The following is a 26,247-nucleotide window of genomic DNA, read 5'->3' as shown; positions in this document are numbered from 1 at the left end:
CCTGGTGTTTCACCAGGACAAGGTGGTTCTGCGTCCGGTTCCGGAATTTCTCCCTAAGGTGGTATCCCCTTTTCATCTCAATCAGGATATCTCCTTACCTTCTTTTTGTCCTCATCCAGTTCACCAATGTGAAAAGGATTTGCACTTGTTAGATCTGGTGAGAGCACTCAGACTCTACATTTCTCGTACGGCGCCCCTGCGCCGCTCGGATGCGCTCTTTGTCCTTGTCGCTGGCCAGCGTAAAGGGTTGCAGGCTTCCAAGTCAACCTTGGCTCGGTGGATCAAGGAACCAATTCTTGAAGCCTACCGTTCTTCTGGGCTTCCGGTTCCTTCAGGGCTGAAGGCCCATTCTACCAGAGCCGTGGGTGCGTCCTGGGCTTTGCGGCACCAGGCTACGGCTCAGCAGGTGTGTCAGGCGGCTACCTGGTCCAGTCTGCACACTTTCACGAAACACTATCAGGTACATGCCTCTGCTTCGGCAGATGCCAGCCTAGGTAGGCGACTCCTTCAGGCGGCAGTTGCCCACCTATAAGAGGGGGCCGTTTTTGGCTCTTTTTATCGAGGTATTCTTTTACCCACCCAGGGATTGCTTTTGGACATCCCAATTGTCTGGGTCTCCCAATGGAGCGACAAAGAAGGGAATTTTGTTTACTTACCGTAAATTCCTTTTCTTCTAGCTCCTATTGGGAGACCCAGCACCCGCCCCTGTTTCCTTCGGGCTGTTGTTCTTTGTGTACACATGTTGTTCATGTTGAATTGTTCTTGTGGTTCATGGTTTCAGTTCTCCGAACATCCTTCGGATTGAATTTACCTTAGACCAATTTATAAGTTTCCTCCTTCCTGCTTTGGCACCAAAACTGATGAGTCCGTGATGCACGGGAGGGTGTATAGCAGAGGGGAGGGGTTACACTTTTTAAAGTGTAATACTTTGTGTGGCCTCCGGAGGCAGAAGCTATACACCCAATTGTCTGGGTCTCCCAATAGGAGCTAGAAGAAAAGGAATTTACGATAAGTAAACAAAATTCCCTTCTATTCCAAGATCTATTGATTAAAAATAACTTTATTCGTGGGGAAAACCCCTTTAACAATCCTTGATCTTTTAAACGCATGGCTAAAAGATGGATTTTCTGACTATTTCTCAGGTACAATGACTGGCGGTGGTGGCAAGGTGATGAAGGGCAGAATGGGAAATTCCGTTGTTGTGGAATTTTCTGAGGAACAGGTTAGAATTTTTGGTATCCAGATTTTTCTATTTTGTGATCTATAGTTATTAGAACATAGAATATATTAGAAAAAATGTGTGTGTGTGTGTGTGTTTAGTTTCAAAAGATGGAGGCTAAACTTAAATCTGACACGGAGAAAGCTACAGCTCTACAAGATCGCAAGGTACATCTTGAGCAAGATCTGGCTAAACTGCGTCAGGCAACTAAAGAGATGAGAAATACATTTGAGAAATATACTGCCAATCTACAGGTAAATATGGAAAAGTAGCTGCTTTTTTATTTTTTTTTTTTCTCCACCATGTGATTGAGGCAGTGTGTTGGTTTGGCAGTCACAGCTGAGATACTGCATTTAAATCTGGAGGCATATTGATTGTTCGCCCTGTGAATGCATGAGTACCTTGTTTGTTGGGTTTCTATGAAATTGTGCCAGGTGTCTTATGCCTGTATGTGTTTGTGTACAGATTAGTTGAATATATTGCCATTATATTAGTAATTGATATAACAACATAATCTACAAAGTCTACCATCACTGTTACATTTCAGAGTCTTTCTGAACAAGAAATACACCTGAAAGCACAAGTCCAGGAGCTTGAGGGCAATGTAACTGCTGCTGCTCCAGATAAAAAGCAGCAGAGTCAAATGGAAAAAGCATTGGAAACCTTTCAAAAAGGTATGTGCACATTGTGATGCTAGTATATCAAGAGTCTAAAATTCTATGTAGTTTGCATCTGTTTTATAAATGTGTGTGTGTGTGTGTGTGTAAATGTGTATGTAAATGCAGGAGATGGATATATTTTTAAAGGGACTCTGTCAGTTGGTTTTTCTAGCTCATCGGGGAGCTGCATGACTTAGGCAAAGATGCCCTTAATCCAACAATGTATCATGTAGATTACTGGGTGCAGCAGTTCTGACAATTTAAAGTTTTTAGATTTAGCAATGCAGAAGGGCTCAGAAAGCTGCCCACTCCAGGCTCTCTATGTACAATGTCTATAGACAGTGAGCTGCTAATCACAGCATGGGGTTGAGACGGACAAGTTCACGTGTGCCAGCTAGTCCCAACAATGACAAGTTACTGCTGCTAAACAAACATTGGCACGTAAACACAGTGCAATAAGACACATACCTGAATTCTATATTTTAACCCTTACAGCATGGGGTCTTCAGAATATATAGCAAAAACCTGCTGACTGATTCCTTTCAAATAGAACCTGTCCACTGTATATATTAAAAAGAAAAAAAGCTACCTACCGTATTTTTCGGCCTATAAGACGCATCAGACCATAAGACGCACTCTGGTTTTAGAGGAGGAAAATAGGAAAATAAAATCTTAAGCAAAAATGTGGCCATGACACACTGTTACGGGGCGAGGATCTGCTGCTGACATGGCTATGGGGGTTATGTCCCCAAATTTTCTGCTAAGGTACCCCATCCTGGTAGTGATCCTCCTGCCTTGTATATACAGTATATGTTCCTCATCCTGGTATAGCCCACATCTTGCTTTATACCCCCATCCTGCTCATATGCCCCCATCCTGGTATATGGCCTGCATCCTGTGGCACATAAAATAATAAACGTTCATACTCACCTTACCTCACTCCCTGCAGCAACGCGCCTCCTCTGTCTGTGTCAGCAGCAGCGCCGCTGACCTGTGTGGAGCCCGCCACGATCCCTGCAGCATCGTGATGTCCTGTCTGTGCTGGTCACGGCTGCGTGTGGACACGTGCGCACAGTGATGATGTCATCGCTGTGCGCAACGCTAGTCACCACACAGCCGTCGCCGGCATAGACAGGAGGACATTGCGGTGCTGCAGGGATCGTGGCCGGTGAGTGTACTGATTCACTGCCCCCCGCGCTGATGATGATGCGCGGGGAGCAGTGAATACAGCCACGCATGATCACTCTAGGCTGTAGTTGCCATGGGTGATCACGTGGGCCGGCTGTTTATTCCTCGCCCATCATCCCGCCTACCTGTCAGCGCCGGCTTCAGCGCTGAGAGATGGGCGGGAGGATGGGCGTGCATATTAAATGAGCAGGTCCACGTGGTCACGGCAGGCGCTGCTACAGCCTGCTCGTGCCGTCGATGACCCGCTGCACCGCAGCACCCTCATTCCCTGCAGCCCTACATTCAGACTATTAAGACGCACCCCCCACTGTCCCCCAACATTTGTCGGAAAAAAAGTGCGTCTTAGAATCCGAAAAATACGGTAAATGCAAATGTATATAATGGCAGTCTGCAGAGAGTGTATAAATCATATCTGGCACTCACTGGAGCAGGGAGAAAATAAAGCCGTAGTCCCCACTCACTATACCGTGACTGTCTTTGTAATCCCTCCCCAGCACATTGACAGCATGTTTGCAGAGCAGACTGTCAATTTATCAGGAACGAATTACAGCATGCACACTGTAAAAAGCAGTAACTTACAGCTTGCACTGACTGGAAGCAAGTGGCTGCAGGGAGAATATAACTCGTTTCACCCTGTAGCTGCTGCTTTAGTGTAAGCTCTCCAGACATTTATGCCTTTCTCTAAATAAGATATGTATGTTTGTCATATGTCGTGTCCGTGCCTATTGATGCGGCCTTGCACACCGAACCTGTATCTTTTCTGGCACATGACTGATTTAATCAGCCATGATGTGCTTTGAACAGCTGCGGGTGCAGTGGACCTCCATCCGCAGCTGTTAACCTGTTTTGTGTTTTTTTTTTTGTGGTTTTTTTGTTTTATGGCGTTTGCAACATTGCAATAAGAAGCAATGAAGAATTTTGCATATACCCCTATATGGTATCAGTAAAAATGTCTGCTCAGGATGCAAGAAACAAGCCATCCTGCAGCCCCACACCCTGAATAATGAAAACAAAAATGGCAATGAAGGCAAACTTTTTTTTTTTTTTAAACATATTTTCTTTGTCGCTCCATTGGGAGACCCAGACAATTGGGTGTTTAGCTTCTGCCTCCGGAGGCCACACAAAGTATTACACTCAAAAGTGTAACCCCTCCCCTCTGCCTATACACCCTCCCGTGCATCACGGGCCCATCAGTTTTCATGCTTTGTGTTGAAGGAGGCACACATGCACACAATGCTCCACATTTTAGTCAGCAGCAGCTGCTGACTATTTCGGATGGAAGAAAAGAGGGCCCCTATGGGCCCCCGGCATGCTCCCTTCTCACCCCACTGAGTCGGCGGTGTTGTTAAGGTTGAGGTACCCATTGCGGGTACAAAGGCAGGAGCCACATGCCGTTTTCCTTCCTCATCCCTTAGGGGCTCTGGGTGAAGTGGGATCCTAACCGGTCATCCAGGCACTGGGACCGGGCTCCCTCCGCAGCCCCTGGTGGTATCTGCCGGAAAGGAGACTGAGTATCGTCAGGGACAAGGCCCTGCAACTACAGGTACTCTGTGTCCCCTTTGGGACGGTGCATGGAGCACCTGGGCCTCAGACGCTGCAGCGCCTGCAGTGTTGTTTTTTTGTCCGGGACTACCGCGCCGACCGTGCCTGCTTGCCGGCCGCGGTTTTTACTTTAGTCCCCGGCTTTTGCGGCCTAGTACATTAAACTCCCGCCCCCGGGCCTGCCAGTCAGGGGCAAGGGCGGGACGGTCGGTCTGACGCCGACAGTGAGGGCTGGAGCACACATAGCTGTCCTCCTCCCCCCTCACTAATCCCTATGGGGCACCAGATTCCCGCACTTTTGTAAGTTACGCCCACGGCTCCCTCCTCCCCTGTGAACGCCGACAGCCATGTTTTAACACATCCTGCCGGTGGAGGACTTCTGGATGCAGCTCTGGGAGACCCGAGGCAGGGAATCTGGTGGCCACACACCGCTGGAGCGGTTGGTAAGCCACACCGGTTACCGGTGCTGGTCCCCCTAGGGTGCTGAACTGTATATAGATACATTATATTTGTATACTTTTTCCGGTTCAGCTTTACTGTTAACTTGTGGCTATATACCCTCAGTGATCACGCTCCTGGGAGACAACAGCATGTCGTTCACAAGGAGCAAGGGGGCCAAGGCAGAGTTATTTTGCTACCTGTACCTCTTGTGCGGCTATGTTACCTGCAGGTTCCACCTACCCTCACTGTGAGCAATGCTCGGCCCCTGTGGCACTCGCTCAGCCGGAGCCTGAGGCACTAGGGGGTCCCTCGGCCCAGGTAGAACCGCCGGCCCCCCCTGTCCAGATGGCAGGGACAGAGTTTGCTGTTTTAGCCGACAAACTCTGAGTCGCTTTCTCATTCCATGACTCAGTCTATGGATAAATGGTCTGCTAAGTTTCTAGAGGTTTTGCAGTCCAGACCGGCCCTTACACAGGCCCCGGGCACTGCGGGATCACCCCCAGGCCCCTCTCGGTCTGCGACTAAGCGTGTTCCTGGTGTGGATTACGTGCAGGACTCCGGCACGGACCGCAGTCCCAGACCAGCTAAGCGGGCTCGCTTAGAATCTTCCCCGACTTCATCATGCAGTTCGGGGTCTCAGCTTGAGGATTCTCTAGAGGAGGAGGCGGAGGTCGCAGCTCAGGACTCTGACCCTGACGTTGCTCTCAATCTGGATACACCTGAAGGGGACGCCATAGTAAATGACCTTATAGCGTCCATCAACCAGGTGCTAGATCTGTCTCCCCCAACTCCGCCTACAGAGGATTCGGCTTCACAACAGGAGAAACACCAGTTTAGGTTTCCTAAACTTACCCGGAGTGCTTTCTTCGATCACTCTAACTTTAGAGATGCTACCGTGTTTCCCCGAAAGTAAGGCCCTGTCTTACATTAAATTTACCCCCAAAAGTCCCACCCTGCCTTACTTTCGGGGGAGGCCTTACATTGGAAAAAAATGACATACCTCCCCCCTGCAGCCTCCCCATTGTTTGAGATCCGGCATCCACCCCATCCTCCCCCCTGCAGCCTCCCCATACAGTGGTTCTGCCCCCCACTCTGCCACCACACACACTGACACATACGGTACCGGTACAGCCCCACACGGCACCCACACACATATCGTACCGGTACCGTACACACACACACACACACTGACACATACAGCCCCATACGGCACCCATACACATACCGTACACACACACACACACACACACACACACACACACACACAGAGTTTCGGAACTTACCGAAATCGGAGCGAGCCTGCAGGCGGTGACGTCGCGGCTGATTTCGGCCAATCAGCTGCGAGCCGGCTGACTGGCCAATCGCAGCTCGAGCTGAGGGCCAATCAGCTGCGAGCCGGCTGACTGGCCAATCGCAGCTCGAGCTGAGGGCCAATCAGCTGCGAGCCGGCTGACTGGCCAATCGCAGCTCGAGCTGAGGGCCAATCAGCTGCGAGCCGGCTGACTGGCCAATCACAGCTCGAGCTGATGGCCAGCAGGGAGCCTGTGACGAACAGGCTGATCGGCCAATCAGCATCAAGCAGGAAGAGCGTTGACCCGGGACGCGCCGCAGGCCGGCGAGATTGCGGGGGCCATTCACCGGAGGAGGTATACATTACGCCGCGACCACCACCCATAGGCGGCCTTACATTCCCCGGGCACCCCCGCTACCCTGCCTTACAATCGGGGGGTGCCCTACATTGGCGGACCCCCCCGAAACCCCCACCCTGCCTTACTTTCGGGGGGGTCCTACTTTCGGGGAAACACGGTATCCAGAAGCACAGGGCTTTCCCGGACAAGCGCTTTACTAAACGCCTTAATGACACACGTTACCCCTTCCCCGCTGACGTGGTTAAGGGTTGGGCTCAGTGTCCCAAGGTGGATCCTCCAGTCTCTAGACTGGCGGCTAGATCCGTAGTAGCAGTGGCTGACGGTGCATCGCTCAAGGATGCCACGGACAGGCAGATAGACCTCCTACTGAAATCCATCTATGAAGCCATAGGCGCGTCTTTTGCCCCAGCCTTTGCAGCTGTGTGGGCACTCCAGGCTATCTCAGCTTGTCTGTCTGAGATTAATGCGGTCACCCGTACCGCTGCGCCACAAGTAACATCTTTGACTTCTCAGGCGTCAGTATTTGCATCCTACGCCATGAATGCTGTCCTGGACTCGGCTAGCCGTACAGGGGTAGCATCCGCCATTTCTGTGGCAGTCCGCAGGGCCATGTGGCTACGCGAATGGAAGGCAGACTCTGCTTCCAAAAAGTTCTTGACCGGATTGCCTTTTTCTGGCGACCGACTGTTTGGCGAGCGATTGGATGAAATTATTAAGCAATCCAAGGGAAAGGACTCGTCCTTACCCCAACCCAAACCAAACAGACCTCAGCAACGGAAAGTTCAAGCGAGGTTTCGGTCCTTTCGGCCCTCAGCCAGATCCCAACCCTCCTCGTCCAACAGGCCACAGAAGAGCCAGAGGAACTCTTCTGCATGGCGGTCTAAGTCACGTCCTCCAAAGACCACCGGAGGCACCGTCTCCAAGGCGGCCTCCTCATGACTTTCGGCCGCCCCAAACCGCATCCTCGGTCGGTGGCAGGCTCTCCCGCTTTTGCGACGCCTGGTGGCCACATGTCCAAGACCGATGGGTGAGGGACATTCTGTCTCACGGTTACAGGATAGAGTTCAGCTCTCGTCCTCCGACTCATTTTTTCAGAACATCTCCGCCCCCCGAGCGGACCGTTGCGCTTTTTCAGGCGGTGGACACTCTGAAAACAGAAGGAGTGGTGATCCCCGTTCCCCTTTAGGAACGCGGTCGCGGTTTTTACTCCAATCTGTTCGTGGTGCCAAAAAAGGACTGCTCATTCCGTCCCGTTTTGGACCTCAAATTGATCAACAGACATGTGACAACCAGGCGGTTTCGCATGGAATCCCTCCGATCTGTCATCGCTTCGATGTCCCAAGGAGACTTCCTAGCATCAATCGACATCAAAGATGCCTATCTCAATGTGCCGATCGCTCAAGAGCATCAACGCTTCCTGCGTTTCGCCATCGGGGACGAACACCTTCAGTTTGTGGCACTGCCTTTCGGCCTGGCGACAGCCCCACGGGTCTTCACCAAGGTCATGGCATCCGTCGTAGCGATCCTACACTCTCAGGGTCACTCGGTGATCCCTTACCTAGACGATCTCCTAGTCAAGGCACCCTCACGGGTGGCTTGTCAACACAGTCTGACCGTTGCTCTGGAGACTCCAGAGGTTCGGGTGGATCATCAATTTTCCAAAGTCAAAATTGTCTCCGACCCAGTCACTGACGTACCTCGGGATGGAGTTTCATACTCTCTCAGCGATGGTCAAGCTGCCGCTGGACAAACAGCAGTCGCTGCAGACAGGGGTGCAATCCCTTCTTTGGGCCCAGTCGCACCCCTTGAGGCGCCTCATGCACTTCCTGGGGAAGATGGTGGCAGCAATGGAGGCAGTTCCATTGCGCAATTTCATCTGTGTCCACTCCAATGGGACATTCTCCGCAAATGGGACAAGAGGCCGACGTCCTTAGACAGGAACGTCTCTCTGTCTCTGGAAGCCAAGACCTCTCTTCAGTGGTGGCTTCTCCCCACTTCTCTGTCGAAAGGAAAATCCTTTCTGCCCCCATCCTGGGCTGTGGTCACGACGGACGCGAGCCTGTCAGGATGGGGAGCGGTTTTTCTCCACCACAAGGCTCAGGGAACCTGGACTCCGACAGAGTTTTCCCTTCAGATCAATGTTCTGGAGATAAGGGCAGTATATCTAGCCCTCAAGGCGTTCCATCGGTGGCTCGAGGGCAGGCAGATCCGCATACAGTCGGACAACGCCACGGCGGTTGCGTACATCAACCACCAGGGCGGCACTCGCAGTCGTCAAGCCTTCCAAGAAGTCCGGCGGATTCTGCTGTGGCCGGAAGCCACAGCCTCCACCATCTCCGCGGTTCACATTCCGGGCGTAGAAAACTGGGAAGCAGACTTCCTCAGTCGCCAGGGCATGGACGCGGGGGAATGGTCTCTCCACCCGGACGTGTTTCAAGAGATCTGTTGCCGCTGGGGAACGCCGGAAGTCGATCTCATGGCGTCTCGGCACAACAACAAGGTCCCGGCATTCATGGCACGGTCTCAGGACCACAGAGCTCTGGCGGCGGACGCCTTAGTTCAGGATTGGTCGCAGTTTCAGCTAGCTTATGTATTCCCTCCTCTGGCAATGCTGCCCAGAGTGTTGCGCAAGATCAGGTCCGACTGCCGCCGCGCCATCCTCGTCGCTCCAGATTGGCCGAGGCGGTCGTGGTACCCGGATCTGTGGCATCTCACGGTGGGGCAACCGTGGGCGCTCCCAGACCGACCAGACTTGCTATCTCAAGGGCCATTTTTCCATCTGAATTCTGCGGCCCTCAACCTGACTGTGTGGCCATTGAGTCCTGGCTCTTAGCGTCCTCAGGGTTGTCTCAAGATGTCATTGCCACTATGAGACAGGCCAGGAAACCAACGTCAGCCAAGATCTATCACAGAACTTGGAGGATCTTCTTAGCCTGGTGCTCTGAGAGGGGGTTTATCCCCTGGCCGTTTGCCTTACCCAGGTTTCTTTCCTTCCTTCAATCGGGATTGGACAAGGGTTTGTCTCTCGGCTCTCTCAAAGGTCAAGTCTCGGCGCTTTCCGTGTTTTTTCAAAAGCGTCTAGCCAGGCTTCCACAGGTCCGCACGTTCCTGCAGGGAGTTTGCCACATAGTCCCACCTTACAAGCGTCCGCTGGAACCCTGGGATCTCAACATGGTTCTACGGGCTCTTCAAAAACCACCTTTTGAGCCGCTGCGGGATGTCTCTCTATCACGTCTTTCGCAGAAGGTGGCATTTCTAGTGGCGGTTACTTCACTCCGTAGAGTGTCAGAGCTTGCAGCGCTGTCATGCAAAGGCCCTTTCCTGGTATTTCACCAGGATAAGGTGGTTCTGCGTCCGGTCCCGGACTTTCTCCCTAAGGTGGTGTCCACTTTTCATCTCAATCAGGATATCTCCTTACCTTCATTTTGCCCTCATCCAATTCACCAATGTGAAAAGGATTTGCATTTGTTAGATCTAGTGAGAGCACTCCGGATCTACGTGTCTCGCACGGCGCCACTGCGCCGCTCTGATGCGCTCTTTGTCCTTGTCGCTGGCTAGCGTAAGGGGTCGCAGGCTTCCAAGTCAACCTTGGCTCGGTGGATCAAGGAACCGATTTTTGAAGCCTACCGTTCTTCTGGGCTTCCGATTCCTGCAGGGCTGAAAGCCCATTCTACCAGAGCCGTGGGTGCGTCCTGGGCATTGCGGCACCAGGCTACGGCTCAGCAGGTGTGTCAGGCGGCTACCTGGTAGAGTCTGCACACTTTCACGAAACACTATCAGGTGCATGCCTATGCTTCGGCAGATGCCAGCCTAGGTAGGCGAGTCCTTCACGCGGCGGTTGCCCACCTGTAAGAGGGGGCCGTTGTTTCGGCGCTTTTTATCGAGGTATTCTTTTACCCACCCAGGGATTGCTTTTGGACATCCCTATTGTCTGGGTCTCCCAATGGAGCGACAAAGAAGAAGGGAATTTTGTTTACTTACCGTAAATTCCTTTTCTTCTAGCTCCTATTGGGAGACCCAGCACCCGCCCCTGTTCCCTTTGGGCTGTTTGTTCTTTTGTGTACACATGTTGTTCATGTTGAATTGTTCTTTTGGTTCATGGTTTCAGTTCTCCGAACATCCTTCGGATTGAATTTACCTTAGACCAATTTATAAGTTTCCTCCTTCCTGCTTTGGCACCAAAACTGATGGGCCCGTGATGCACGGGAGGGTGTATAGGCAGAGGGGAGGGGTTACACTTTTTAAAGTGTAATACTTTGTGTGGCCTCCGGAGGCAGAAGCTATACACCCAATTGTCTGGGTCTCCCAATAGGAGCTAGAAGAAAAGGAATTTACGGTAAGTAAACAAAATTCCCTTCTTTGTCGCTCCATTGGGAGACCCAGACAATTGGGTGTATAGCTTCTGCCTCCGGAGGCCACACAAAGTATTACACTTTTAAAAAAGTGTAACCCCTCCCCTCTGCCTATACACCCTCCCGTGGCCCATGGGCTCCTCAGTTTTATGCTTTGTGTGGAAGGAGGCACACATCCACTCATGCATTCTCATACTTAGTTATGTCGGATGGAAGAAAAGAGGACCCCGATGGGGTCCCCGGCATGTTCCCTTCTCACCCTACTAAGTCGGCGGTGTTGTTAAGGTTGAGGTACCCATTGCAGGTACAAAGGCTGGAGCCACATGCCGTCTCCTTCACCATCCCTTATGCGGCTCTGGGAGAAGTGGGATCCTATGCGGTCATCCATGTGCTGGGACCGTGCTCCATCCGCAGCCCCTGGTGGAACCTGCCGGACCGGAGCTTCTTCACCCCCAGGGACCGGGCCCTGCAACTTGAAGGTACTCTGTATCCTCATGTGGGGACTGTACAGGGGTCGCACCTTCTCCCCGGAAGCCGCGGTAGTTCCGTCCGTTGTCTTTTCGGCGGACTTCCGCGCCGACCATGCCTGCTTGTCGGGCGCGGCCTTAAATTTAGTCCCCGGCTTCGCCGCGGCCTAGTCCGAAAAATCACGCCCCCGAGCCTGCCTGTCAGGGGTAAAGGCGGGATTACCGACATGACGTCGGCTTTGAGGGCTGGAGCATCTTGCATGTCTCCCTCCCCCCTCATTGACCACTTTGGGGACTCCAGATTCCCGCTCTCTGCTGGCGCCACCCCCGGCTCCACTCCCCCCTGAGAGCTTCGGCGGCCATTTTTACAATTCTGCCGGTGGATGCTACTCAGGAGCAAGGCTCTGCAGCTCCGGGGGATCCACGGCAGGGAATCTGGAGGACACACTCTGCTGGTTAGCGGTTGGTAAGCCACACCAGTCACCCGGTGCTGGTTCCCCTAGGGTGCCGGGATATATATATATATAGATAGAGAGAGAGATATAGATAGATATATAGAGATAGAGATAGATATATAGAGATAGAGATAGATATATAGAGATAGATATATAGAGATAGATATATAGAGATAGATATATAGAGATAGATATATAGAGATAGATATATAGAGATAGATATATAGAGATAGATATATAGAGATAGATATATAGAGATAGATATATAGAGATAGATATATAGAGATAGATATATAGAGATAGATATATAGAGATAGATATATAGAGATAGATATATAGAGATAGATATATAGAGATAGATATATAGAGATAGATATATAGAGATAGATATATAGAGATAGAGATAGATATATAGAGATAGAGATAGATATATAGAGATAGAGATAGATATATAGAGAAAGAGATAGATATATAGAGATAGAGATAGATATATATAGAGATAGATAGATAGATATATATAGAGATAGATAGATAGATATATATAGAGATAGATAGATAGATATATATATCTATATATATATATATATATATATATATATATATATATATATATATATATATATCTCGATCTCTATATATATATATATATATATATATATATATAGATATATATATATATATATAGATATATATATATAGATATATATATATATATATAGATATATATATCTCTATATATATATATATATATAGATATATCTATATATATCTCTATATATAGATATATATATATATATATATATATATATATATAGATATATATCTCTCTATATATATATAGATATATATCTATATATATATATATATAGAGAGATATAGAGATCTATCCGTTCGGAAAGGCTGTATACCCTTTTCCCATATACCCTCAGTGGTCACTCTCCTAAGAGTGACCAACATCATGTCGTCCACAAGGAGCAAAGTTACTAAGGCACAGGTCTTTTTCGCGGCCTGCACCTCTTGTGGGGCTATGTTGCCTGCGGGATCCACCTACCCTCACTGTGATAAATGCTCGACTCCTGCCACGCTTGCTCAGCCGGAGCCTCGGGCACTTGTGGGCCCCTCAGCTCATGTAGATCCCCCCAGCTCCCCCTGAGCAGTCTGCAGGGACAGAGTCACCGTTGTTGGCCTCTTTCGCTGAGAAACTCTGTCACTTTCTCAATCCATTGCACAGTCTATGGACAAATGGTCATCTAAGCTCCTTGAGGCATTGCAGTCCAGACCGGGCCCTTCACAGGCCCCGGCCCCTGTTAGTTTGTCTCCTCCAGGCCCTTCTCGGTCCGCGCCGCAGCGCGCCCCTAGGTCAGCCCCTAGGTCTCAGGCGGAGGAATCCTGCCCGGATCGCAGCCCCAGACCTGCTAAGCGGCCTCGCTGGGATTCTTCCCCGGCCTCCTCACGCTGCTCTGGATCCCAGTTTGAGGACTCTCAGGAAGACGAGGCGGACGTGGGAGCTCAGGGCTCTGACCCTGACTTCGCCCTTAACCTGGATACTCCTGAGGGGGACGCCTTAGTAAATGATCTTATCTCGTCCATCAACCAGGTGCTGGATCTCTCACCACCTCCTCCTGCAGAGGAGTCGGCTTCTCAGCAGGAGAAACACCAATTTCGATTCCCCAAACGTACGCGCAATACGTTTTTTGATCACTCTAACTTCAGGGACGCTGTCCAGAAGCCCAGAGCGGTCCCGGACAAGCGCTTTGGGAAACGGCACACTGACACGCGTTATCCCTTTCCACCTGAAGTCGTTAAGGGCTGGGCACACTCTCCCAAGGTGGATCCTCCAGTCTCTAGATTGGCGGCTAGGTCCGTTGTGTCTGTTGCCGATCGCTCATCCTTGAAGGATGCCACTGACAGACAGATAGAGCTCTTGGTGAAGTCTATTTATGAGGCCACGGGCGCGTCTTTCGCCCCGGCCTTTGCGGCCGTGTGGGCTCTACAAGCAATCTCCGCATGTCTGACTGAGATTAATGCTGTCACGCGGAATTCTGCTCCGCATGTTTCTTCTTTGACCTCTCAGGCATCAGCATTTTCGTCCTACGCCATGAACGCCGTCCTGGACTCCGCTAGCCGTATGGCTGTAGCATCCGCTAACTCTGTGGCAGTCCGCAGGGCCATGTGGCTTCGCGAATGGAAAGCAGACTCTGCTTCCAAAAGGTTCTTAACTGGTTTGCCTTTTTCTGGCGAACGTTTGTTTGGCGAACGGTTGGATGAGATTAAGGAATCCTCGGGAAAGGACTCCTCCTTACCCCAGTCCAAACCTAAGAGACCTCAGCAGAAAAAATTCCAATCGAGATTTCGGTCCTTTCGTCCCTCCGCCAAGCCCCAATCCTCTTCGTCCAACCGGCCGGAGAAAGGCCAGAGGAACTCCTATGCGTGGCGGTCCAAGTCACGCCCCCAAAAGGCCGCAGGAGGCACTGCCTCCAAGACTGCCTCCTCATGACTCTCGGCCTCATCTAGCCACATCCTCGGTCGGTGGCAGGCTCTCCCGCTTTGGCGACGCCTGGTGGCCACACGTCCAAGACCGATGGGTGAGAGACATATTCTGTCTCATGGTTACAGGATAGAGTTCAGCTCTCGACCTACGGCTCGTTTTTTCAGAACCTCGCCACCCCCCGCACAGGCCGACGCACTTTTTCAGGCAGTGGACGCTCTAAAGTTAGGAGTGGTGATTCCCGTTCCCCTTCAGGAACGTGGTCGCGGATTTTACTCCAACTTGTTCGTGGTGCCAAAAAAGGACGGGTCATTCCGTCCCGTTCTGGACCTCAAGCTGCTCCACAGACAACGATGTCACAAGGAGACTTCCTAGCATCGATCGACATCAAGGATGCTTATCTCCATGTGCCGATCGCACCCGAACATCAACGTTTCCTGCGTTTCGCCATCGGGGACGAACACCTCCAGTTCGTCACATTGCCCTTCGGCCTGGCGACAGCCCCACGGGTTTTCACCAAAGTCATGGCATCCGTCGTGGCGGTCCTGCACTCTCAGGTCCACTCGGTGATCCTCCTACTTAGACGATCTCCTAGGCAGGGCACCTTCTCGGGTGGCTTGTCAACAAAGTCTTACCGTCACTCTGGCGACTCTCCAGCAGTTCGGGTGGATCATCAATTTCCCGAAATCCAAGTTGACGCCGACCCAGTCACTGACTTACCTCGGGATGGAGTTTCATACCCAGCCAGCGTTAGTCAAGCTACCGCGGGACAAACAGCTTTCTCTGCAGGCGGGGGTGCAGTCACTTCTTCGGAGTCAGTCACACCCCTTAAGGCGCCTCATGCACTTCCTGGGGAAGATGGTTGCAGCTATGGAGGCAGTGCCGTTCGCGCAATTCCATCTACGGCCACTCCAATGGGACATTCTCCGCAAATGGGACAAGAGTTCGGCTTCCCTCGACAAGAACATCTCTTTCCCTTGCAACCAAAACATCACTTCAGTGGTGGCTCCTACCCACATCTCTGTCTCGGGGAAAATCCTTCCTACCCCCAACCTGGGCCGTGGTCACCACGGACGCGAGTCTGTCAGGTTGGGGAGCGGTTTTTCTCCACCACAGGGCTCAAGGAACCTGGACTCCAATAGAATCGTCCCTTCAGATCAATATCCTGGAGATAAGGGCAGTATATCTAGCCCTATTGGCTTTCCATCGGTGGCTCGAAGGGCAGGCAGATCCGAATCCAGTCGGACAACTCCACTGCCGTCGCCTACATAAACCACCAAGGCGGCACTCGCAGTCGTCAAGCCTTCCAGGAAGTCCGGCGGATTCTGCAGTGGGTGGAAGTCACAGGCTCCACCATCTCCGCAGTTCACATCCCGGGTGTAGAAAACTGGGAAGCAGATTTTCTCAGTCGTCAGGGCATGGACGCGGGGGAATGGTCTCTTCACCCAGATGTGTTTCGAGAGATCTGTCGCCGCTGGGGAACGCCGGACGTCGATCTCATGGCGTCACGACACAACAACAAGGTCCCGGCCTTCATGGCACGGTCTCAGGATCACAGAGCTCTGGCAGCGGACGCTCTGGTCCAGGATTGGTCGCAGTTTCGACTGCCATATGTGTTTTCCCCCTCTGGCAATGCTGCCCAGGGTACTACGCAAGATCCGGTCCGACTGCCGTCACGCCATTCTTGTCGCTCCAGACTGGCCGAGGCGGTCGTGGTATCCGGATCTGTGGCATCTCACGGTGGGTCAACCGTGGGCACTTCCAGACCGCCCAGACTTGCTGTCACAAGGCCCGTTTTTCCATCTGAATTCTGTGGCCCTCAACCTGACTGTGTGGCCATTGAGTCCTGGCTCCTAGCGTCTTCAGGGTTATCTCAGGATGTCATTGCCACCATGAGACAAGCCAGGAAGCCAATGTCCGCCAAGATCTATTACAGGTCTTGGCAAATCTTCTTATCCTGGTGCTCGAACAGTTTTCCTCCATGGCCGTTTGCCTTACCCACATTCCTTTCATTCCTACAATCTGGAATGGACAAGGGTTTGTCCCTCGGCTCTCTCAAGGGCCAAGTGTCGGCCCTCTCTGTGTTTTTTCAAAAGCGTCTAGCCAGGCTTCCGCAGGTCCGCACGTTCCTGCAGGGGGTTTGCCACATGGTTCCACCTTACAAGCGTCCGTTGCAACCGTGGGACCTTAACAGGGTTCTGACGGCTCTTCAAAAGCCGCCTTTTGAGCCGCTGCGGGATGTCTCTCTCTCTCTCTCTCTCGTCTTTCTCAGAAGGTGGCCTTCCTGGTGGCAGTCACATCACATCGGAGAGTGTCTGAGCTTGCAGCGTTGTCATGCAAAGCCCCCTTCCTGGTTTTCCACCAGGATAAGGTGGTTCTGCGTCCTGTCCCGGAATTTCTCCCTAAGGTGGTATCCCCTTTTCATCTAAATCAGGATATCTCCTTGCCTTCTTTTTGCCCTAATCCTATCCACCAGTGTGAAAAGGATTTGCACTCTTTGGATCTAGTGAGAGCACTCCGGTTCTACGTGTCTCGAACGGCGCCCCTGCGCCGTTCAGACGCGCTCTTTGTCCTTGTCGCTGGCCAGCGTAAGGGCTCTCAGGCCTCCGAGTCAACCTTGGTTCGGTGGATCAAGGAACCGATTCTCGAGGCCTACCGTACTTCTGGGCTTCCACTTCCTTCAGGGTTGAAAGCCCATTCTACCAGAGCCGTAGGTGCGTCCTGGGCATTGCAGCACCGGGCGACGGCTCAACAGGTGTGTCAGGCAGCTACGTGGTCTAGTCTGCACACTTTCACGAAGCACTATCAAGTGCCTACCTATGCTTCGGCAGACGCCAGTCTAGGTAGGCGAGTCCTCCAGGCGGCGGTTGCCCACCTGTAAGAGGGGGCCGTTTTCGGCTTTTTATTGAGGTATTGTTTTACCCACCCAGGGACTGCTTTTGGACGTCCCAATTGTCTGGGTCTCCCAATGGAGCGACAAAGAAAAAGGGAATTTTGTTTACTTACCGTAAATTCCTTTTCTTCTAGCTCCTATTGGGAGACCCAGCACCCACCCCTGTGCCCTTCGGGCTGGTTGTTCTTTTATGTACAAATGTTGTTGATGTTGATTTGTTCTTATGGTTCATGGTCTTCAGTTCTCCGAACATCCTTCGGATTGAATTTACTCTAGACCAATTTATAAGTTTTCTCCTTCCTGCTTTTGCACCAAAACTGAGGAGCCCGTGGTCCACGGGAGGGTGTATAGGCAGAGGGGAGGGGTTACACTTTTTTAAAAGTGTAATACTTTGTGTGGCCTCCAGAGGCAGAAGCTATACACCCAATTGTCTGGGTCTCCCAATAGGAGCTAGAAGAAAAGGAATTTACGGTAAGTAAACAAAATTCCCTTTTTTTTTCACCACTTTAACCCCTTCAGCCCCCAGCCTGTTTTCACCTTAAAGACCCGGCCATTTTTTGCAATTTTGACCAGTGTCACTTTGACAGGTTATAACTCTGGAACACTTCAACGGATCCTGGCGATTCTGAGATTGTTTTTTCGTGACATATTGTACTTCATGTCAGTGGTAAATTTAGGCCGATATGTTTTGCGTTTATTTGTGAAAATTTCGGAAATTTGGCAAATTTTGAAAATTTTGCAATTTTCAAAATTTGAAATTTTATGCCCATAAATCTGAGATATGTCACACAAAAAAGTTACTAAATAACATTTCCCACATGTCTACTTTACACCAGCGCAATTTTTGAAAAAAAAAAAAAAATTCCGTTAGGAAGTTAGAAGGGTTCAAAGTTCATCACCAATTTCTCATTTTTCCAACAAAATTTACAAAAAAAAATTTTTTAGGTACCACATCACATTTGGAGTGATTTGAGAAACCTAGGCGACAGAAAATACCCAAAAGTGACCCAATTCTAAAATCTGTACCCCTCACTCTGCTCAAAACCACATCCAAGAAGTTTGTTAACCCTTTAGGAGCTTCACAGCAACCAAAGCAATGTAGACGAAAAAATGAAAATTTTACTTTTTTAACACAAAAATGTTACTTTAGCCATAAAAATTAGTATTTTCACAAGGGTATCAGGAAAAATGCATCATAAAATGTATCGTGCATTTTCTCCTGAGTACGCAGATACCCCATATGTGGTGGTAATCAAATGTTTGGGCACACAGCAGGACTCGGAAGGCAAGGAGCGCCATTTGAATTTTTGAACACAAAATTAGCTGCACTCATTAGCGGACACCATGTCGGGTTTGAAGACTCCCTGAGGTGCCTAAACAATGGAGCTCCCCCACAAATGACCCCATTTTGGAAACTAGAGCCCTCAAATATTTTTTCTAGATGTTTGATGTGCACTTTGAACCCCTGGGGGCTTCACAGAAGTTTATAACATTGAGCCGTGAAAAGAAAAAAAATTTTTTTACCACAAAACTGTTGCTTCAACCAGGTAGCTTTTTTTTATCACAAGGGTATCAGGAAAAAATGCACCATAAAATGTATTGTGCATTTTCTCCTGAGTACGCAGATACCCCATATGTGGTGGAAATCAAATGTTTGGGCACACAGCAGGACTCGGAAGGCAAGGACCGCCATTTCACAGCAAAATTGGTTGGAATTATTAGCGGACGCCATGTTGCGTTTGGAGACCCCCCTGAAGTGCCTAAACAATGGAGCTCCCCCACAATTGACCCCATTTTGGAAACTAGACCCCTCATGGAATTTATCTAGCTGTTTAGGGAGCACTTTGAACCCCTGGAGGCTTCACAAACGTTTGTAATGTTCAGCCGTGAAAATATTTTATTTTTTTTTACCACAAAATTGTTTTTTCAAACAGGTAGCTTTTTTTTCCACAAGGGTATCAGGAAAAAATGCACCATAAAATGTATTGTGCAATTTCTCCTGAGTACGACGATACCTCATATGTGGTGAAAATCAATTGTTTGGGCGTACGGCGGGGCTCAGAAGAGAAGGAGCGCTATTTCACAGTAAAATTGATTGGAATTATTAGCAGACGCCATGTTTCATTTGGAGACCCCCTGAGGTGCCTAAACAATGGAGCTCCCCCACATGTGATCCCATTTTGGAAACTAGACCCCCCCCCATACAAAAAAAATTAGTTTGGCGAAATAAAAAATACAGACATCAGTAGAAAAAAAAAAATGAGCGCCTGCCAAGACCAGTGCCAAACGTGAGAGCAATGCACGAGTCTCGCATCGCATCATTCACTGCAGTCTGGAAGCGAGCAACTGCGCTGGATAATGCAATGCGAGAGGGCGGGGCGGCAGATGAGAAAGGGCGCAGCGGATGGAAGATGGGAAAGGGCGCAGCGGGTGGAGGAGCGGCAGAGGATGGGAAAGGGCGCAGCGGATGATGATGGGAAATGGCGCAGCGGATGGATGGGAAATGGCGCAGCGGATGGAGGAGCGGCAGAGGATGGGGGGGGGGGGGTGAGATGGGGATACCTACCTTACAGGATGGAACTAGGCAGCAGGATCACAGCAGACAGAAGAGGCAGCAGATGAAGGAGGCAACAGATCGAGGAGGGTGAGAGGGGGCAGTAGATGGAAAATGGGAGAGAGCAGGCAGCAGATCGGGGAGGGGGGCAGAGTCTGATGGGAGAGAGAGATGGCACATGGAGGAGGGGGGGCCCCGGGGGGAGGTTGGCTTCCAGCACATGTAGGGGGAGGGTGGCTGGCTTGCAGCACATGTAGGGGGAGGGTGGCTGGCTTGCAGCACATGTAGGGGGAGGGTGGCTGGCTTGCAGCACATGTAGGGGGAGGGTGGCTGGCTTGCAGCACATGTAGGGGGAGGGTGGCTGGCTTGCAGCACATGTAGGGGGAGGGTGGCTGGCTTGCAGCACATGTAGGGGGAGGGTGGCTGGCTTGCAGCACATGTAGGGGGAGGGTGGCTGGCTTGCAGCACATGTAGGGGGAGGGTGGCTGGCTTGCAGCACATGTAGGGGGAGGGTGGCTGGCTTGCAGCACATGTAGGGGGAGGGTGGCTGGCTTGCAGCACATGTAGGGGGAGGGTGGCTGGCTTGCAGCACATGTAGGGGGAGGGTGGCTGGCTTGCAGCACATGTAGGGGGAGGGTGGCTGGCTTGCAGCACATGTAGGGGGAGGGTGGCTGGCTTGCAGCACATGTAGGGGGAGGGTGGCTGGCTTGCAGCACATGTAGGGGGAGGGTGGCTGGCTTGCAGCACATGTAGGGGGAGGGTGGCTGGCTTGCAGCACATGTAGGGGGAGGGTGGCTGGCTTGCAGCACATGTAGGGGGAGGGTGGCTGGCTTGCAGCACATGTGCTGCAAGCCAGCTACCCTCCCCCCACATGTGCTGCAAGCCAGCTACCCTCCCCCCACATGTGCTGCAAGCCAGCCACCCTCCCCCCACATGTGCTGCAAGCCACCCTCCCCCCACGTGGGGGGAGGGTGGCTTGCAGCACATGGAGGGGTAGGAGGTGTGGCGATGGAGAAGGGGCAGCCGATGAAGGAGGCGGCGGCGGCCGCCGATCGGGAACAGTGGGGGCCGATTCGGGGGCAGCAGCGGCTGAAAAAGGTGGGTGCGGCGGGGACAGCGGTGGATCGGGAGCGGGGACAGCGGCGGGGCGATCGGAGACAGCGGCGGGGCGATCGGAGACAGCGGCGGGGACAGCGGTGGAGCGGGAGCATGGCGGGGCGATCGGAGACAGCGGTGGGGACAGCGGTGGAGCGGGAGCATGGCGGGGCAATCTGAGACAGCGGCGGGGACAGCGGTGGAGCGGGAGCATGGCGCCGGGGCGATCGGAGACAGCGGCGGGGACAGCGGTGGAGCGGGAGCATGGCGCCGGGGCGATCGGAGACAGCGGCGGGGACAGCGGTGGAGCGGGAGCATGGCGCCGGGGCGATCGGAGACAGCGGCGGGGACAGCGGTGGAGCGGGAGCATGGCGCCGGGGCGATCTGAGACAGCGGCGGGGACAGCGGTGGAGCGGGAGCATGGCGGGGCGATCGGAGACAGCGGCGGGGACAGCGGTGGAGCGGGAGCATGGCGCCGGGGCGATCTGAGACAGCGGCGGGGACAGCGGTGGAGCGGGAGCATGGCGCCGGGGCGATCGGGGACAGCGGTGCATCGGGAGCAGCGGCGGGGACAGCGGTGGATCGGGAGCATGGCGGGGCGATCGGAGACAGGGGCGGGCGGCGGGGGACAGGGGCGGGCGGCGGGGACAGCAACTTACCGCTCTCCTCGGCTTCCAGGGACGGTCACAGGCCGCAGATCCACATTGATTGGAGAGAGCGGTCACAAGACCGGTCTCTCCAATCAGAGCTGGGGGCGGGTGAAGCATCGATCACCCACCTCCAGCCAATGGCCAGTGCTACAGCAGCACTGATCAGGGCTGGATTTCAATGTTCCAGCCATTTTCAATGACTGGAACATTACAGTGGCTGTAATTGGCTGAGCGGCGTTCGTCAGCCAATCACAGCCTCTGTAGGTTCGGGGAGGAGGCACCACCCCTCCTGAGGTCAGGCAGAGGTCCCCTCCTTCCCGAATCTACCGTTTAAGTAAACAAATTTCACTCCCCGGGGCTCCGGGACCGCGATTTCGCCATGACGTACTGAGTACGTCATGGGTCGTTTAGCACCATGTCACCATGACGTACTCAGTACGTCCAAGGTCGTTAAGGGATTAAATAATTATGATAAAAAATGATACATGCTTGGTATCTGCATACTTGTACTGACCTAGAGAATTATATTTCCCTGTCAATTTAACCATATTGTGAGCCAAAATAAATTGTGACATTGCACTTTCTTTTTGTTTTTGTTCTTTTTGTTTTTGTTTTTTATCCCCCATTTTACAATACACTGTGGTAGAGTGAATGTCGTTCAAATGTACAACTTGTCCCACAAAAAAAACAAGCCCTCATACAGTGTGATGGTCAGAGTATGTTTTTTATTTCATAAACTAATCGTACACAGGAAAAGCAGGCAACTTCTAATCTAATCAATAAATATCCTTCTTTTACGATCCAATCATGGGTGAAAGCTGTAAAATTTGTGAAGACCTCTGTTCACGTTACTGTGATAGGAGATGACCGTGCCTACAAGATTCTATGGAGAGGAGAGTGGGAAGGAGGAGGCACTTGGGGCGGGCACAGACAGTTCTGAAATACGTTACAGCTCTCCATAGAGCATTGTGCACCAATTGTTATCTTTTTACTTAGTAGATTTACTTAAGACCAATTTTACCTGTGACTTGAATTCTCAGAATGAAAGATCAGTGCAGATTAGAAAGGAGCAGAGTTTTCTGGTAAAATATAGTACAAAGTTGCCTATTTGCATGTGTAATATTCAGTCTTTATGACAAGACAAGTCTTTAAACACTTCTTGCCTAGAGATTACCCTTAGTTCAGCAGGTAAACAGCATTTCTGGATGTGACAGGTTCCCTTTAACCCCTTCAGCCCCGGGGCACTTTCCGTTTTTGTTTTTTGCTCCCCTTCAAAGAGGCGTAACTTTTATTTTTCCGTCAATCTTGCCATATGAGGGCTTGTTTTTTGCGGGACAAGTTGTACTTTTAAATGAAATGATACGTTTTACCATATGATGTACTGGAAAACAGCAAAAAAAATTCCAAGTGTGGAAAAACTGCAAAAAAAGTGTGATGGCACAATAGTTTTTGGGATGTTTTATTCACAGTGTTCACTATATGGTAAAACTGATGTGTGGGTGTGATGCATGAGGTCGGTGCGAGTTTGTAGACACCAAACATGTAAAGGTTTACTTGTATCTAAGGGGTTAAAAAAATTCACAAGCTTGTCCAATGAAAGTGGCGCACATTTTGCGCCATTTTCCAAAAATCGTAGAGTTCTCATTTTTTGGGATCTATGGCTCAGTGACGGCTTATTTTTTGCGTCTCGAGCTGTTGTTTCTAATGGTACAATTTTTGCGCATATGCTACGTTTTGATTGCCTGTTATTGAATTTTGCGTAAAACATAATTTTGTCGTTTGGCATTTTTTTTGCCACTACGCCGTTTACCAATCAGAATAATTGATTTTATATTTTGATAGATCGGGCATTTCTGAACGCGGCGATACCAAATGTGTATATTAATTTATTTTTTAACCCTTTTACTTTTCAATGGGGGGGGAAAGGGGGTTGATTTGAACTTTTAGGTTTTGTTTTTTTTATTTTTTAAAACTTTTTTTTTAAATCGTTCCCCTAGGGGGCTATAGCGATCAGCAATCCGGTCGCTCTTATGTATCTGCTGATCACAGCTCTACAGCTGTAAACAGCAGATTCAGTCACTTCCTGTTTCTTTCTGCTCCCGGCCGAGGGAAAACGAAAGTAAAACTTCGTAGCTGCAGGCGTCGTCACATGACCCTGTGCTACGATGGCAACCACCGAAAGTCACGTGATCACACACGTGACTTCCGGTGGGGGCGGCGGTAAGTAAAAATCATGGCTGCGCGCATATAGATCTCGCTGCCAGACTGTTGAAAACAGCTGATATATGTGCCGGCCGCCGCCTGCCTGCGACAGGGGGCGGGGCTTAACGGGACACGCTCCATGACGGATATATCAGTCTATGGTCGTGAAGGGGTAACTAGACTTGACTAATTCTGGTGCTATTTGTATATTACTTTGCATTCATTTTCTTGTGTTTGGTAATATATTTTTATCAGCTTGTGACAGAGAGGGATAGATAGATTAAATAATAATATTATTATTTAAATAATATTTTTTTTTTCCCTCTTATAAAGAATATGAGAAGGCGGCTGGAAAGGCTGGGAAAGTAGAAGCGGAGGTAAAGAGACTTCACAAACTTATAGTTGATATTAACAACCACAAGTTGAAAGCGCAGCAAGATAAACTGGATAAGCTGAACAAGGAGATGGATGAATGTGTGACCAGTATAACGAAAGCTCAAGTGTCAATCAAGACTGCAGACAGGTAAAGCGCAGCTGGAGTTAGTTAAGCTCCAATAAATGTTTGACATCTTTACTACTTTTATTTATTTATTTTTTTTTATTTTGATTTCTCCTTTTAAAATAAAAAAATATAACGTTTATGAATGTATCCTTTGCTGTACATGAACTATGTGAACAACATTTTTTTAGTGTATGATAAACTATCAATACTTGCATTTTCCAACAAAGGTTGCCACAAGGATGATACTCAGCTTACTGTCAAATGACGCTTTGCATAAAATCTGCAAATTTTCAGGCATCCTTCCCCATATTTATATTTCAAGTCCTACAAGTAGAAGTAAATGGGACTTTACCTTACTAGACATTGTTGTGTGAGGTCCAAACAGAAATGTTGAAATATTTTCAAATCATGAACAAAAATATTTATACTTTATAAAGTGAAAATATACTTTATTATACTGTCATCTAGCTTCACCATTCTGTAGCAATTGCATTTTTTATACCTATTTGTGACAATGCATTTCTGATGGACCTCAGAATCCTCTGATGCAAAGTGAAAGTGAATGTTCAGAAACTAGTGCAGCATCTGAGTCTATTCAAATGTTGAGGGGAAAAAAATGAGTATGTATAATCTGAATTTAGTATTTTTGCGTCTTCTGTGATTGGGTAATATAGACTAAGAGCAAATAATCCTGTTGACCATTTTTTACTTTTTATTTTTTTTTCCGCCCTGATGCCCTTCTACAAAGAAATCTCAAAAAAGCTCAGGAAACTGTTGTCCGCACTGAAAAGGAAATTGTTGACAATGACAAAGCAATAGAAGACTTATCTGGCGAACTGAAAAATCTGGAGGAAAAGGCAACAACGGTCATGAATGAATGCAAAGAAATGGAGGTAGGCTTTTACCATGTCATATATTTCTTACACCTCTCTTCTTGAAAGTCTGAGGAAAGATATAGAAAGCAACCAAGAGGCATCACCCCCCTCATTCAGCTCGTACTATTTCTGTATATTTTTAAAAAATGATTTAGGTCTAGTTCCCTGTTCTGCATTTTAATTATATTTTTCAAATGGCTAAAAGAAGACAATTATATGGGCTTGTTACTGCATTTCAGATTTCAAAATTTTGCAGCCATTTTATTTTTATGGGACACTTTTAATAATATTTTTTTTTTTTTTTAATAAAATATATTTTGATCCTAAATAATTGCAAATGTGGAAAGTTTGCAGGAGGCCTAAAACATTAAAGCACTTATGTCTAGGATTTTGTTTGTCCAATTCATTAGTTTATAACTAGCATCTGCCCATTGGGGAGCTTAAATCTGCAATCCACAATTCTTGCAGTATATGGTAAAAATTGAGGTCTTCCATGAAGCCAAGCCTGTATTTGGGCATCACAGAAGTTCAATAATGGCAGCCATTCGGGTTCTTCACCAGGCCCCACTCTGCCAGGTTAACCCAATAGTGACCCACAGTAGTGCCTTATTTAAGTGTCAGAAATTGATTGTAGCATTTAAATGGTTAACAGCACCCGAAGCTTAGCTCTGGCCCCTCCCCTTCTGTTAAGATATGCCAGCTTTGTAACATAGCTTGCATCTACCTTATGTGGAAAGGGCTGAGCACCCTCCATACGAGGACCCTTGTGCAGTTGTCTATTTACGTCCTTTTGTGCAAATGAGTTAAATAGGGTCTGTCATCACTCCTGACGTGTCTGTTCTAGTGTAAATATGTATTTGCAGGACAGTACAAAGCAGAGTTGTAATACACCCTGCCACAGCATTACTATTTAATGAAGAATACACTTGCTTGTAACGTTTATCAGAATGCCTCTTTTATTCCACCTGCATAAAGCATTACCATTGCGCTGATTCTGGCAATTACAAGAAAAGTAT

At 49.7% G+C, this 26,247-nt stretch overlaps 1 protein-coding gene across 2 annotated transcripts in view; it reads left to right on the top strand.

Annotated features, from left to right (window-relative positions):
- SMC4 (structural maintenance of chromosomes 4) overlaps positions 1-26,247 on the top strand; it is a 243,572-nt gene that overhangs the window by 169,707 nt on the left and 47,618 nt on the right. For both annotated transcript variants that reach the window (XM_075340669.1, XM_075340670.1), the window contains exons 15-19: positions 1,143-1,222; positions 1,321-1,473; positions 1,767-1,893; positions 24,188-24,377; positions 25,105-25,249. In XM_075340669.1, coding sequence (XP_075196784.1) covers positions 1,143-1,222; positions 1,321-1,473; positions 1,767-1,893; positions 24,188-24,377; positions 25,105-25,249 — 695 coding nt within the window. The remainder of the gene's footprint in view (positions 1-1,142; positions 1,223-1,320; positions 1,474-1,766; positions 1,894-24,187; positions 24,378-25,104; positions 25,250-26,247) is intronic.

The sequence above is a fragment of the Anomaloglossus baeobatrachus genome, chromosome 3, assembly GCF_048569485.1.
Source record: "Anomaloglossus baeobatrachus isolate aAnoBae1 chromosome 3, aAnoBae1.hap1, whole genome shotgun sequence".
NCBI classification, from domain to species: domain Eukaryota; kingdom Metazoa; phylum Chordata; class Amphibia; order Anura; family Aromobatidae; genus Anomaloglossus; species Anomaloglossus baeobatrachus.
The sequence above is the reverse complement of the archived record's forward strand: the minus strand, read 5'-3'. Positions and strand labels throughout refer to the sequence as shown.